Raw genomic sequence first — 16,626 nt, 5'->3', positions numbered from 1 at the left:
GCATTTGATAATACTAATGAAACAAGAACAAACTGTGGTATAGGTCAAACTACACCAAGGGCACGTCAATCTGCAAATTTACCATACGGTAAAAACCAAGTCAATAACGGGTAAATCCCCATCTGTTGGCCAAACAGGCACGGATTCGATGTGGCATACTCCTTATGAGGCTTCGCAAGTCAATTTGATTGAGATTATTCCACGCGACAAGATCTTGGATAGAAGTGGGTCGTTGTTGACGTCGCCGTAAGCGCTGTCCAAGCATGTCCCAGACATACTCGATGGGCGAAAGGTCTGGACTAAAGGCTGGCCATGGTAATCTGCATTCAGTGACAACCCTAGCCCTGTAACAACTGGCATTGTCATCTTGGAAGATGAAACGGCGGCCATGGCGTCGAGCAAATGGGACAAGGTGGGCTGCCAGGATGTTGTCCCGGTAGTACTGACCTGTGACACGCCCAGCAACAACATGTAAGCCCATTCTTCCAGCCGCAGTGATGCCACCCCACACCATTACAGACCCCCCTTCCAAAATGATCATGCCTAATGACGTTGACATCGTGGAAACGTTTGTTACGTCTACGCCAAACCCTGTTATGTCTATCAACGAAGTCTAACACGAACCTGGACTCATCAGAAAACATTACATTGTTCCAACCTCAATAGTCCCAGCGTTGGCGTTGCAAACACCAAAGACGTCTTGTCCTAATGTGACCATCTCTCAAACAGGGGGGTGACACGAGGACTCTGTGATCACTGTGCAGTCGATTTCTGATGGTCTGGTCACTCGTTCTAACACCAGCACCTGCTTGTAGTCGATCTCTAATCTGATTGGCTGTTATGAGACTATTTCTTAAGGCTGTAGTATGGATAAAGCTGTCCTCAGCCGCAGTTGTCACCCTTGGTCTGCCAGAGAGTTGTCTGTCGTTGACAGATCGTGTGTCACGGTATCTGGACCATAATCTACTGATGACGGACTGTGAAACGTTTAAACTTAGTGCCACAAGGGTCTGTGTTGTACCGATCTGTAGCATGCCATGGGCACCTAACCGTTCATCTCGAGAAAGTCTGGACATGTCTCAAAGTTGTTAACAGTTCTAAAACAACCAAATTAATGTTTGCACATTCCAACTCCCTCTGCTAATTACGAGAAACGTCACATCCAACATCGTGCAAATGTCAGGTTTCAACCCCCATAATCGTCACAGTTAACGTGTGCATGTTGTGGGCATGTCAGTGCTGTGTTTGGGCGATATTTTTCCACGGAAAATGATTACTCTCAAAGGATGAATAATACCTTCCTTGATGATCATTTGTATTTACTAGAACAATACCTGTGAAATAGAATATCTCCTACTTGTTTTGGATAGTATATGATGTTAGGTTTCGGTATAGATTCTAAAACTGCTGTCAAGCAATCTTGAGTGACGTACTTCAGCACATAACAGACTTAAATACATCAACAGGGATTAAGTGAAACAACATGTATCAGTTCATATGCAGATGGGATGACATATTCTTGATCTCTGTTTATTGAGGGTTTGTATCTGTGGATTTAAACTGCTTCTGCAAGTTTTCTTTTGGTGAAGCCTTGGATTTTTCGATAATATGTCCACATTGTCCCAAATTATGTTGTGATTAGGACAGTTGATGCTGTAGTCTGATATTACTGATTTTCGGCGTCATTTTGTGGTAGATAAGTGTTCTTGTAAACAGCAACAGAAAGATATAGCCAAAAAGACACAAATTCAGTTCTTTCTGTTTGATCGAAAGGTGTGTCTCTTCGTCTCAAGAAGAAGACTTGCTTTGACAAAAGTGCAACTCTTCGTTTATACTTGTATGAAATTGGGGTGTGATAACCCTCTTTGGGGAACGTATTCCCTCTAGAGTCATGATATGTATATACCGAATAGTCTATGCCTAATGAGGTTATTACAAGGTCACACACCTGTGTCATTAGGTCATACGTTCCAGAACTTCCTTCATCAGTGTCATGAGGGTCAGTGACCTCCGAAATGAGGTCATGCTTCTCGGCGACCCCTTACTTCTGCACAATGAAGTCAAACAGATGTGAACAATAGACCAGAATCATAAAAAGAAAAACAAAGTGGCAGTCTTTTTCTGCACAATATTTCTGTCGATAATATTATGGTCACTCGAAATGTAATAAGTGTTTTTCATCAAAAGTGATTGATTTAGTAAATAAAATTCATCATTTCGATGTGACTACTGCCTGGCCGGGTAAAAGCCTCAGGTGTCTAGGGACTCGTGACGTCTTAGCCTGCAGTATTCACTGGGTTAATGCAATCACTGGCTTATTACTCTTTAATGAAAATAAACACTATCTCAATTCTCTTCGGAGAAGTATGCATCTATTTATACTGTTATGGATTTGTTTTGTTAGCTTTTCATGGACGGTCGCAGTTTTGGTGATGACAGCATACATGACCTACAACATCACAAAGGAGATGATACTACAGATACCCAGTGATAACTAACACGAAGGTGGAAGTCCTCGAGGAGCTGCCTTTTCCTGCCGTCACCTTCTGCAATCTGAGTCCGGTTAATCTAACCAAGATTAAAGCAGTCGATCCTTATCTGGAGGAGTATTTCACAAAGACCAGCATGTTAGGACCATTGACAGGGGGATCTAAACTGGACTGACCTTGGCTACGGGTCTACATTTCGGAAGAGTCACAAACACGACTGGTGGGAAAATATTTACATGACTCCAAAACATATGTTTTATAGTTGTTCGATGAATGGTGTTGGATACCCATGTATCGCTGCAATGAAACCACGTTTCACTCATATGGGTCATTGTGCCACCTTCAACTGGAATGCTTCTGATGTTGCTAAAGTTCGACTTACTGGATCAGACTACAGTCTCATCATGAATGCCAATATTGACCAGGCTAACTATGTTCTTGGGGCCGAATTGGCTGCTGGGATGAAGGTATGCAAAACAACGTAATACATGGTAAACTGTATTGCAAGTATAGAAATAGGAAGACGATTTACAAAATACACCTGTGAACCGCATGCTTACATTTACGTCCTCCTTTCTTAATTGTAACATTTGCAGCAACACTCGGTGTACCTGCCATTGTGTTATTGTGGACAATCGTTACTGTGGTTTGTGTGTATGTTTTAGTCACCATAGGGCTGAAATTTTGCCGAATTGAAATCTTAACTCACTCACTCACTACTGTGGTTTGTGCAGTTAAGCACATAAATGCATCAACTGTAAATTGAACATGTGGTGTATAGATGATGCTTTATGTGTTCACCAGAACAAACACGATAGACATATTTACTGAGGGAAGTAATTGCTCATTTTCAGTCTGAACACAATTCATTTAGTTCCAGTGACATTTCATGGTGAAGTGACATACATATATTAATTATGTCACTGACTAAATAAATTGCTGTTCCACCCACTGCAGGTAATTGTACACGACCCTCGTGTACACCCAGATCTTGCGACATCGTCCTTCCTGGCAGCTCCAGGAACATCAACATACGCTTCTGTTCGCAGATCAACGGTAAGTCACTTACATGCACACTTACACGGTCTCTGCTACAGCTCGCTGTCATCAACTTTCAACTTTTGTTAGCATGCATGTGCCAGGTACCATTTTGCATTTTCCATACCAATAATGAAAAGTTCCTGTGGCAGGTAGTCGTTTCATATTTTTCATCTCCGTTCGTTTCATGTCTATTTCTGCTGTAAGTAGGATTAATATTGCTGAAATATGGTTGCTTATACTTTTGTTTACACGGTTCTAACCTTACAACGCAAAGATTGCAATACCTCAAATGTTAAGTATAATCACGGTGGTTGAACCCTTGTGCGCATTGCAATAAGAATTCAAAACATACTGAACAACGCTTTGAATTAGATATATTTATATATTTTTTACGTCCTTACAGTTGATATCATTACTGGTTTCAATCTCAGTTGCACTGAAATCCATGTATCGAACTACATGTACATGTATCACAGAAAGATCATCTGTAAGCCATGAAAACTACTTACATCAGTATTGTGTAAATAACACAATTGTTTAACAAAAATAAGATGCGTGTTATTTATGAAGTTATTTATATCAGTACGAGTACCTGCCACCACCTTATCAGGCCTTCAAGAGCCGGACATGCGTGGATACTTTGTCACCCTCATTTCACAACACGCTGCAATTTTTCGACACCTACACATATGAAAATTGTCTCCAGGAATGCATCACAACGTTAAGTCACGACCGTTGTGGTTGCATTCAGCCAGCAGATAACGGTAAGATGTTGCATCACGTGACAATTAGTGAAACAAAATGGCTAATTATTAAGCTATTGTTTATAGAATCCTTTCTGTATACAAGCGCTGAGTGAGTTGTCAATACGTACACTCAGCTGACCAAACCTCAACTGCGTGTAAATTGTAATACTGTAGTTGTGTTTTCCTAGCCATGAAATCAACTGGGAAATGTAATTTCTATTAGAAGTTATAATCAGACAGATTTCTCTCATGAAAACCTAAATAATGTTAACATTCTTGTAGCTCGTCCCGTCTGTGTGGTCACGTTCGGACTGCTGGCCATTCCGATTTATCCAGCAATGCTTGAACGACCAGACTGGATTGAACGAATTCTGCATTTGTAAAGACTCTTTAATCTGAAGTGATATTGAAGTGATCATGTGTTCGCTGAACCGTCCTGCCATAATTGTTTCCCATTCGTATGAAATGCGTCATTATGTCACACAAGTATGGGACCAAACTGTAAAGACATTATTTTGTTTAAAAAATCTCATTTCTTTATCAAAACAGCCATTTTCTAACTATTATGCTTTATATTTTCAGCAAGTATTGGACACATTTGTTCCCTCTACCACTTCACAACCTGCTACGTTCCAACATATAGTGAGTTCAGTCTGCTGCTATGTTAATTTATGAATACGTGTTTTGCTTCTTTGTTTTTTCGACGCAAGAAAATTCAAATGTTTTCTTGGTATATCACTGCTCCAAAAAACAGAAAAGTTATACACGCAGTCAGGTCTAACATTGTTTCCAACCGGCCTGCTTGGTACTGAGCACAAAATCCGCATTTGAACTGAAACGAAAGTTATCAGATACATGTACATAAAAAAAAGTAACAAAGACCATTTTGGGTATTAAACTCTTTTCCATTCAAATGCTACTACATATTATTCAACTACTAATTACTCCCTTATAAATTATATACTTTCGTTTAGTATCTCTCAGGCAGAATGCGACGATTCAGAAATCTTGCGGTTGTCAAGTGCCAGATCATTCGTAGGTCACTTACGATGTCAAACTATCATCGAGATGCCCATCAAATGTGACAGTGGCGCTCATTCTGAAGCTTGGGCTTGCACCAGATGAGGCATTTATCAGGTATCTCTGCGTATCTTACTGCGATAACCTGTAACAGGAACTGTCATATTTCCCGAGTGAGTTCATGACGTCCTGAAGGAATTACCTGATAGTTTTCAAATGAAACCCATGCCCCTTCGGCTCACTCTTAAAATATCATCGTTATGTCGAAATAATTTGTCACTTTGATCCCCAAATCTTGCACTGTGTACATACATACGTGCATTGCATCGTAAAACCGTGTCAGGCATACAAATGCTAATTAATATGAATAACAGAATTGCACTATGGTGACTGTTCAGGAAACATAAACAAACATCGAGGGTACATCAACCCATGGGCACCGGTGGACCAGTGAACAACGTATTTATCTTACCGAACACCTTAATGTTAATTTTGAATTGTTTGAAGCACGGGTACAAATGATTTTTTAGCTATCGCTAGATTATGCTGACAAGATAAACAGATTTAGAGTTATCTCCCTTCCATCCATTTGCATTCGCAAAACGTCAGTAATTTCCGTACATCATACGTGATTCAATGTAATTCGAGATAAAGAATTACTACCACGAAGTACCAAATGAGTTGCCATTGACAGCGGGGTACATTGAAATGTTACTCGCATGTAAGCTGGGTACGTTGAAAATAATAGAAGAGCGCTCAGCCAATCAGAAAACGACATATATGTGTGAGGCAAGATAATACAGAGTGCATGTTTTCAGGGACAACTTTCTCGAAATACGGATGTTCTATGGCAACCTCAATCGTTCAATCAACGTCACAAACTCCACAGTACACAACTGAGACCATAATAGGTGAGTGACAGATTCATATTTAGAGCCTTCAATAAACCTTATGAAGTTTTGACTGTCGTCATCGTCACAGAAAGTGCAACGTTTGTCATGACAAAGCAGATTTCAGATTGGCTGTACAGATTCACATAGATATAAGTCGGCATGTGGATAATATGTTCCTACGTGGACGATGTGTACATCTATCCTTTCCGGAGGCCATCCAACAAATTTGTTATCTTCACAAAACACACCACAAAGGACTACTCCTAACGGGTATGTATATTTTTTGTTGCCAGGTAACCTGGGAGGTCAGATGGGCATCTGTCTGGGAGCCAGTATCCTGACACTCACAGAATTCGGAGAGTTCCCCCTCTTTCTCATTCTTACAATCTTCAGGAGGTAAAAATATGGCGACGAAGGCAAGCATGTCAAACCTATTGAAGACTGAAGTAAACGGTTGTCTATAGCTGATGAAGCACAATTATAAGTAGTTAAAATTAGCATAGGACAATTTTGATTGTTTCCAGTACTTTAAGTGGGTCAATATATATTTTGAATATTTGATGGGTCTGTTATGAATTCATTATGTTCTTGCTAATTTGCCTGAAAATGTATTCTGTGCCACAGCCATTCCTCAGCCACTTTTGCAGCTGCATTCTCAGGATTCAGTCTCCCTACATGGAGTCGTATCATGCGTGAATAAACTTTGTTGAATTCAAGTAACTCTACAGAGGACATATATATATGCAGCTTCACAACAATTTCTTAGCATCTGTAAATGCAACAATTTTCGCTGATGCTGTTGGTCTTGTTATCAGCAACATAATGATAAAACAACTTCAGTCCTGTTTTGTTTGTTTGAAAAGTGTCCTAAAAAAGAAGCCATACTTTGTCAAAAGTGCACCTCTTCGTTGGGTATGATGTGAGACATGTATGTGACATCCTTTGTAGATGAACATTTTGAATGTAGAGTCATGTTATTCATATCTGATATACATTAATTTCCTGCCCCTATTCACAATTCCTCTTGCAAGACCTGAATACACATCAATATGGTGAACCGTCATTCATGTCAATTCATTCCCCTTAATCCAACCTGTTAATAGTAGTTACACACACTTAATTACCATATCTGTTTAGACAAGCATCAGAATGAATTTAGTGAACTGTATTTGCAATCGATCTTAGTTGACATTTAGCTATTAGGAGATAGGTTATTCTGGTTCGCTTGTAGAGCCATATATACGATGAAGATAGAATATTCTGGTTCGCTTGTAGAGCCATATATACGATGAAGATAGAGTGTTCCTACATGATATATAAATCCTACATGATATTATATATATATATATATATATATATGTCCACATCATATAATGTGGCAAAGATGCATTAATGATGTTCTACAATGCGATCTCTTTAAAGTGAAATACGTACGTTAACACCTTTTACTGTTGCGACAACAACGATCAATAACGTTCTCTCGTTGTGGTTATTGTTTAACTTGGCCAGGAAAGACTTTGATATCACGTACTCAAATTCCACTCAAATTCAAATCAGCATTTATAGGAAAATGAGTGAATCTGAAGTATTATCTGATTACTAGTATCACTCTAGATTTTGAACACATGTTCAAGAAGCAAAAAGGATAAGTCTAATATGTTGTTGTGTTATTAATAAAGGAATTGGTTAGTAATGACGTACCTCATGATGAAAGCTCTCACTAAGTAAGTGTCTAAACAGTCAGACATAAAATAATATGGTCCAGAAAGGGTGCGTACCAGATCGATGGGACATAATGTATCCTCACGAAACCAAATATCGTTTGTCCTGCAACTTCATTGAATGATTCGGTGCCCCACGTTGATTCCTCTGTGTACACCCAGTAGTGTCCAAATGAAAGTAGTGTCCAAATGAAAGTAGTGTCCAAATGACGTTTACGCTGACGAATAAAATGATGCAAGCACCATAAGATCAGAAATGTCGTTGTAAGAACATTTGCGGATAAGTATGCGTGATTTAGTCGGAAGTGTATTACGGCAAGGACTGCAAGGATAATATTCTCACGTTTGTCTCAAGGTTGGTCTTGTCTACTTGCTGGATTTGATAACAATGGCGCTGAAGGTTCATGTAAATGACTTTGGGATGTTGTATTATTTACGCTTCGCTGAGTGCTCCCAGGAACTGTTCATCGCACCTACTATTATGTTTTTGAAATTATGTTACAATTATAACAAAACCCAGCATTTTATCACTTGTGCCGTCGGTTTCTGACTGTTGGCCCGTGTGAGAACCCAGTTAAATAAGTCAAACCGCAACCCGGCACTTGTTCTACACACAAAGGAAAACAGCCACATCGGTGAAATCTGAGGTTTCGTTCACACTAAGATGCTTCTGCTTTGAAAAGACGAGCTTAGTAATGTCTCCATGTGATAAAAAATTGGAACTCGGTGGGCACAGAAGCATTCTTTAAGACTCACATGGGGAAAGCTTTATAAGCAGTAGTCAGTTGTAGTTATAATATATCTATTAGACACATATCGATATAAATATCAATACCTGAGTGAGTGAGTTTTCTTTAACGCCACACTCAGCAATATTCCAACTATATGACGGCGGTTTGTAAATAATCCAGTCTGGATCAGACAAACCAGTGATCAACAGCATGAGCATCGATCCAGGCAGTTGGGATACGACCAAGTCAGTGAGCCTGATTACCCGATCCCGTTAGTCGCCTCTTACGTCAAGCATGGGTTACTGAAGATCAATTCTAACCCGGATCTTCACGGGTCTAATACTGCTAGAGAAGCCGTCTTGGCATATAGAGACAGTCTTAAATGTTAGCATCACACGTTATAATGACATAACAAAAGCGTCTTACATCTAGAAGTGGGAATATCTCCCTGTCGAACCACTCAATGCCCAGAGATTTAAGCGGCGGCTCCTCGTAGTACTCCAGACCCTCGAACTGCTGCAGGAGACTATCTTTAACCACCCCACGTGACGCAATCTCACCGTCCACATCGTACTCGCGTGTTTCGTTGAACTGTTTGGCCGGTTTATTCTAGACAATATTGCAAGGACACATGTCAAAGCCCTTCCTACCCTTCTGTCCAACATTGGCGATACCTCCAAGATTGATACACAAGTCAGTATGACTGAACAGAAACTTGTACCCTCAGGGTACGAGAGGTGCCCCTTGATCCCCGAGGGCCAGGTCCTTGGCTCGGAAGTTGCACACAAATGGACACAGTAGGTACGTGGAAGTTGTTTCGCCGTCCCCGAGCTGGAACGTGAAACTGCTGTCAGCCTGATGGAAAACTGTGTGACCGTGAGACGCTATATGGTGGCGGTCTGTAAATAATGAGGTCTGACCAAACAATCCAGTGATCAACAGCATGAGCATCGATCTACGCATATGGGATATGGTGACATGTGTCAGCGAGCGTCGTTAGTCACCTCTTACGACAAGCATGGATTGCTGAAGATGATTTCTAACCCGGATCTTCATGGTCATATGCGACAAAGACTTATGTTGGACATTCAATATATGTAAAATATAATCTGTGTGACTATCACTGTTTAGAGACAGGGCAAGTTTATGTGAAACAGTATAATGCATGCAGTATTTTTTGTCAGTCATGATGTGTCAGACAGATAACAGATAAGCTATGAGGTCCATATTGTTGTGTATCAACTAAATCAGACTAAATCAATACATTATGAACTGATTCCACACCTACCCAGAGTGAGTCCGTGGGTGAATAAATGAGTTCCTGATGCACTCACCCATCAGATGTGACTTTAAATTTTAACTCACTCTCCCAATTAAAGTATATGGCAGGAGTCCTTGTTCTGTAGATTTGGGGTTGTTTTGTTCTATGCCAAAAGGAGTTTTTAGAATCATGCATCCTTATTGCTGTAATATATGTGTAAAATGTCCATGTCAGTATTGTCTTTCAATACCACGAAATTATATATTTACTTATACTGTACCACAAAAGAAACGTCGCCTTTCAAAACCAAATGCGAACTTTTGTTCTTACAAGATGGTGTTTATATTATGATTGTACCGTTTTGTTAACATGTTTTTCAATCCAAATTGGCATTTATTACCAACATCAGTGTGTTTTCTGATAAAAAAAACCCTTATCGACCAAACGCACCGAAAAAGGCCGACATGGTAAAAGGTTGCGTATGACATTCGTGGAAAAGAAAATGCACGTGCATGTCGTGACAACACTACCAATGAGACCGAGTCCCAAACTCGCCTGAAATCATTTTTGTTTTGAGAAAATCACCATGCCACGACTTACGAGAGATCAGAGGAACCGTCTTGGGACGATTGCACGTTCTCCAGACTGCACGGAAGGTAGCCAATCTTCTTAATGTTCATGTTAGGACAAACTAACGACTGCAGGAGCGGTATCAGGTCACCAACAGCATCCAAGACCGTCCACGCAGTGGGCGACCTTCAGTAACATCACAACGTCCGACAGATTGTGCGCATCCATCTGCAGGATCGCTTCCCCAGAGCTACGGAAACAGTACGCCAGACCAATGGGACTCACAACAGACCCATCAGTGCCGAAACAGTGCGTTGACGTTTGCGCGGAAGAAAAATCAGACCATATCGTAGTCCTGTCCTCGTGCTTTTATCTCATGAAAGCCGATACTGTGTTCCAACAGTCGGTGGCAGAGTAAGAGTATGGTGAGGGAGTGGGGAACGTTTTTCCAATGAGTGTATTCTTAAAAGAGACTTGTGCTGTGGTCCAAGCATCATGGTGTGAGGTGCAATCGGTCTGAATCAGTTAGATGACGCCGTGGTGTTCCAGAATCTTGGTCCAGGATGAGGAAATGACGTGACAGCTGCTCGCTATATTGATTGAGTCATAAGACCCCATTTTGTACCATACTTTGGACGTCACAGAAAACACATCTTCAAACAAGACAACGATCGTGCCCACACTGCCAGAGCAACATTGGACTTCCTAAGACAACATGGCATCAAAACCCTTTAATAGCCTGCATTCAGTCCGGGTTTAAGGCCAATAGAACACCTTTGGGACGAGATTCAAAGAAAACTGAATGACCTCCAACCAAGGCCGACAACTGCGGCTGGACTCGATCAGGCCTTCATCAACAGGCTAATTCACTCCATGTACAGACGATGCAACGCTTTCATCGATGCTCATGGAGGCCACACACAATACTGACTTTGGGGTACCTCTGTGGTACCAGTTTTGGTGATTTTGTTTTTGTGTGAACTCTAAATGTGATTCCCGAAATGTGTTAACCATGATTGTAAAGTTTGAACTCAGTCCTCCGTAATTAGAGTGAATTTAAGAAACCGCTATCGGTGTGACATTTCTTTTGTGGTTCAGTATATATTCAGGGACACTTCTTCCAACCAGCACTTTGGCTGTCTCACATGTTTAGCGTTGCCAGGTGTCGAACTTTGGTTCCATATCTGTGTTTGTTTTCTGTCTTCGACAAATGTTTCCAGCTTCAAGGTCTGAAAAAGTAAAAAGCATAGAGCTCACGTCACAAATCAGATGAAGTTAAGCAATGTCGAGCTCGGAGAGTCCTTCGATAGGATACCGTGTTTGGCAGCTTGACTCCTAAGAGTTTTCTAGGTCTTCATTCCTGCCGCACAACAAATCGCATGTAACACATGTGGTCTCGCCTTAGGCAAGTGAGTTTGCTCCAACAATTGCCTCTGATTACCCAGCAGAAAATGGATACCCAGTGGGATAAGTCATGTGAGTTTTAACATTCTAGCGGCTCACAGGGAGCTTTGGTTATCCGGGGTAATAATAATAGTAATCAGATTGTATCGCTTTGAGCATGCCCCTCCACAGTGTGGAATTCAGCGCATTACAAATGCCCTTATTATTATTAAATGGTACAAACAAAGTTTTGCAATCTACGAAATCAAATAATTTGGAACGATTTGTCACATTAAGGTGAGCGAATGACTTACTATTTCAGACGTACCGTGGCGAGAACGATGTATACATCCACACAGAATACATTAAACTATACACACATGTCGTCAATGGACAATGTAAGTACTGGAGTATCACACATTCTATCTTAACAGAGGCTGGTTATCATAAAACGGTATCATTTTAAAGAACAAAACAAACAAGTCGTGGGTCACTATGTTTTGGGACCATGGGGTTTTACAGTACCTTTGCTACTTGCATGGGCCACAGCTTGAGGTACCCCATCCCCTTAGAGGATATATCCAGTAAAAAATCAGAAAATAAAACATTTATAAAGCATGTAAAAGAAGATTTTTTTCTTCTTAAGTTAGCCAGAAACATTGAAAAAACTACTCGTATTCCGGAAACTACATAGAGTTAATGAGTTTGCCATCACGTAACCTATCGTCATAGCAGGGAGTTGACTCGCTGCTTCAGTACAGTGTTTAGTTGGTAACTATCGTCCGCCATGGCATCACCGGTCCATAAAACCGGTAAAAAGAAAACATTCCCACATATTGACATTATCTGTAACTAGGTTTTGACAGCAGAATAGTAAGCCAAGTGGATCTATGAAGACTTGATCATTATTTGCCTTTGAAATCGAAGGTATCATAATAGTGTCTTCTTAGACAGTCGTGGAAATTGTCAAAGCAGCAGAGTTGATCTGGCCGTTCGGATACGTCTGAAGTGTCTGGGCATGTCAATTTGTTACATTTTTGTAGCATGTCATCTAAAACAGATTCAAAGGCTACGTGGACTGATGAAACCGCAACTACTGACAAGAAAATAGGGACTTTGTGGAGTGATGTCACGCAGAGCACAGGATTCCATGGCATCAATATACTTACACCTGGGCGTAACTACATTGTAAGATGGTGAGTTGAATATCAAGTAGTGTCATTGCCATATGTTATTACAATTGCCGCTTAGGCTATGATAATTGGTATTTTGGCACAGAAAAAAGGAATGACACGTTTTCATCTTCATATGTTTGTGGTAATTGTTTTAGTATATAATATTGTATTCAAATACCAAAAATATACATATGCTTCATTACATTTTCATGCGAATTGTATGAGTGGCATGAGCTAATGGTACAGCAGGACACCGGGTGTTAAGACCTGATTTCAGTGATATGTTTGTATAAATGTCACTTTTCGTGTGTTTTTTGTCTATTTGGATCGGTTTTGTTATAATATTATCCGCCATTGAGTTCTATTCTAGACACAGATTGTCAAACAAAAAGATAAAATTAAGCAAACACAAATAAGAACAAAAGTAACCGGCGCATTTGCAAGTTTTATCCATTCAAGGAAGATATGTATCAAAACAAGAAAGTGTATAAAAAGGGTTTGACAAGACTTATATTAAGCTTTTTCCGGGCGTATGTGAAATCGAAAGTAGATTCGATGTTGAAATTTGTTCAGTTTGGATAGTACATATACCTATAGATATCAGACGTTGATTAATAATATAAGTTGTATGCTTCTCTCGAGGGTAATACGGTCTGATGTACGCTTCTTTGTAGCAGTGTAGGGTGACACTGCGAAAAAGAGGCGTACATCAGACCGTATTACCAGAGGGAGAAGCATACAACGTATTTATCTTACCAACATGTAAAATGTACAAAACATCATTTGATTTTATGTTAAAGATCGCTACCGACTATATGACATGCACACAAAATGGCGTCTGCCTCTCGACTGGATTTTTAAAATCAGTGTAAAACATATTCTGACAAGCATAAATCTGCTATAAAAAATGTTAATTATGTTTAAGCTAAGTGTGCAAACTGCTCAATGTATAAAACAGCTTAAATTAAGCAGTGAAAGTCGGTAAAATATATCTGTGCAAAGTGAACACAAAAACAGCTGATCGAACGGTTTTCGAACTCCGGGCACTGCATGCGTCATATTATGACGTCATACCATTGTTAGCGCTTCAGCTTCTCGGCGGAGAGCTTGGTAGTTACTGCTGGGTTTTTTTCTTGTTAAACCGTAATTGACCAATGAAATTAAAAACTGGATCTCTTCAAGCATGAGGACTACATGTATGTACGTATGTGCGTGCGTGCGTATGTAGGTATATATGTATGTATGTATGATGTATGTATGGATGGATAGATGGATGGAAATTAAAGATTGATATACATCTTTTCAAGCATGAGGACTACATGTATGTATGTATGTATGTATGTATGTATGTATGTATGTATGTATGTATGTATGTATGTATGTATGTATGTATGTATGTATGTATGTATGCATATGGATGGATGGATGGGTGGATGGATGCATGCATGCATGCATGCATGTAGGCACGTGCGGACGAACGTACGGACTGACATACGGACGTATGTGATCAAAAGCATTCACAAAACGCTTTACTGTACATCCCAATCCTATATGGAACTTTATATCTTTAACAGTGCATGTCTGTAACATATATGAGGTATATCCCTTCGTTTGTATGTACATAGAAAGAACTTAATTAAGCATTCCTTGTATTTTTGCAATAATAGGCTTTCAACATGTACATAAATAGTCTCGTGGTTATCACGATGGAAAAATATGACTTATAAAAAACGACAAAAAGATTGTCGATTTAATGATGATAATTGCTCATTTAAAAAAAACCCGGTTTCATATAGAACCGTGTCTGTACAAGTATGGCCATGGAATGTTTATTGTTCACATTATTGGTGAATGGGGACATTCAGAATGTCATTTGGTGTGTTTTACACGATTCAAGGCCAATACCGTGTGTAACCTCCATGACAACCAGCACTCTCCTCCCAATATGCCATTCCTGGTGTAAAGCAGCTTCCAAATGGGCCACCATGATCCCTAGTATGGTGACGTACCTTCAGTTCCTGCTGATCTCCAGCCCGTACTGTTCATAAAATGTGTTTAATTTTACAGTTACTTGCTAGGTTTAATTGTTTCTGTGAAAATCTAGTATATGTGAAAATCTAGTTATTTTACTGTCCTTCGTGGACAGTTTTTTTATAATGTAATTGCATGTATAATGAATGTGTAATTTGTTAATGTCACGACATGACTAAATATTGCTGGTGTGACTATATATCTTAACTCACTCACTCCAATTGGACCAGGTTCTGTACAGAAGGATCCCTTTGTTGCACACGGCAACCAATCATGTCCCAGATATGCTCACATTGGTACAGATCGGGGCTCATTCAATCGTGAGAGATGTCAGGGGGTGCTTAACTAAGTTCTTTGTGTATACTTTTTATTCAGTGTTTATTGCCGTAACTTTTCCTCAACATTTCGCTGTTTCTTTATCGGACTTGGTTTTGCTTCATGCTTAACGTTTACTCTTTATTGAGTGTTTCGTTGATTGTGTTCCTGATAATCTTCCAATTTAATTTGGACTGCCATACACTGCCTTCGGTTCTTATATATATCTCTTCTATGTGGGTTTGGGTAATGTTTGTATAGTGTTGCTATTGTAATCAACATGCCAGTTTCATTATTTATGGCTCTAACACTTCTATACACTTCTCTTTTACATCTTTGACAATTACTCTTTTCTGTTTCGGTGAATGTTTTATGGGATTGTCTCTAAACATCGTTAAAAATGTCCTAACACAGTTGCGGTCATCAATGGTATATGTTTGTCAAGTACATCTGATGCATCTATATAAGTTAATGATTCCCTTACATGTACCTCTAATCAATTTGTGTTAGCCAGTTACCTCTACGTTTTCTATTTAACTTGTTTTCAAAGAAAACAAAGCTATTGAGTGATAGGATCAATATCATGGGTCGATTCAGCCTGGATCAATACAATTCTCGATGTTAGATACACAATGAATTTGGTATGTTGCTTTTGTATAATTTTACACGTTTGTACAGTCCCATTTGTTCAGGTGAATAGAGTCCATCATCAATAATATTGTAATCGACAGAACTTTTTTTTCTTCTAAGTGTTTGTGTTGTACAGTTGAATAAATCCGAGTTAATATGGAAACGACTCGATTATGATTTGCCAGAAGAGGTTTCAAATTACAGTAACCACCTCTCATTGAATCAGCCGAGTGGACAGAAAACAACATCACTGCAGATGACACTATTATTTTACAACTACCCTGTAGTAGTTATCATGAAGCATAAATATTACTATAAAGCATGAGCTCAAACAAACACGTGTGTTAACAAAAATCCTGTTGTAGAACGTGTCATTCTGTAAAATACCAGATAACACAGCTTGAACATAGCTTCTCACTCGTGCACAAGGGATCATTTCTGACTTTGACACAGGATGGTTTAGTGCAAAATGCATGCTGCAATTTACACTACATATTTATGCTGCATTGTACACTACCTGGCAATATTATTTCCGGGCTTTAGGTGTGCTGGAAACTCCCAAAACGTTCAATCTTTCACCGTAGTATGAAGAACGGAGTTCTGGATGAGAATATACGAAA

At 39.6% G+C, this 16,626-nt stretch overlaps 1 protein-coding gene across 1 annotated transcript; it reads left to right on the top strand.

Moving 5' to 3' along the window:
• The first annotated feature begins 388 nt into the window (after positions 1–388).
• On the top strand, positions 389–4,944 carry LOC124288748 (acid-sensing ion channel 5-like). Its single transcript, XM_046725277.1, has 6 exons — positions 389–471; positions 2,475–2,627; positions 2,752–2,956; positions 3,447–3,545; positions 4,114–4,294; positions 4,859–4,944. Exons 1-6 carry the CDS (start codon positions 389–391, stop codon positions 4,942–4,944), a joined length of 807 nt encoding a protein of 268 aa, XP_046581233.1.
• Positions 4,945–16,626: the final 11,682 nt, after the last annotated feature.

The sequence above is a fragment of the Haliotis rubra genome, unplaced genomic scaffold (genome assembly GCF_003918875.1).
Source record: "Haliotis rubra isolate DU_JTF1 unplaced genomic scaffold, ASM391887v1 Scf423, whole genome shotgun sequence".
Taxonomy (NCBI): domain Eukaryota; kingdom Metazoa; phylum Mollusca; class Gastropoda; order Lepetellida; family Haliotidae; genus Haliotis; species Haliotis rubra.
Note: the sequence above shows the minus strand (reverse complement) of the source record. Positions and strands in the feature narration are given on the sequence as shown.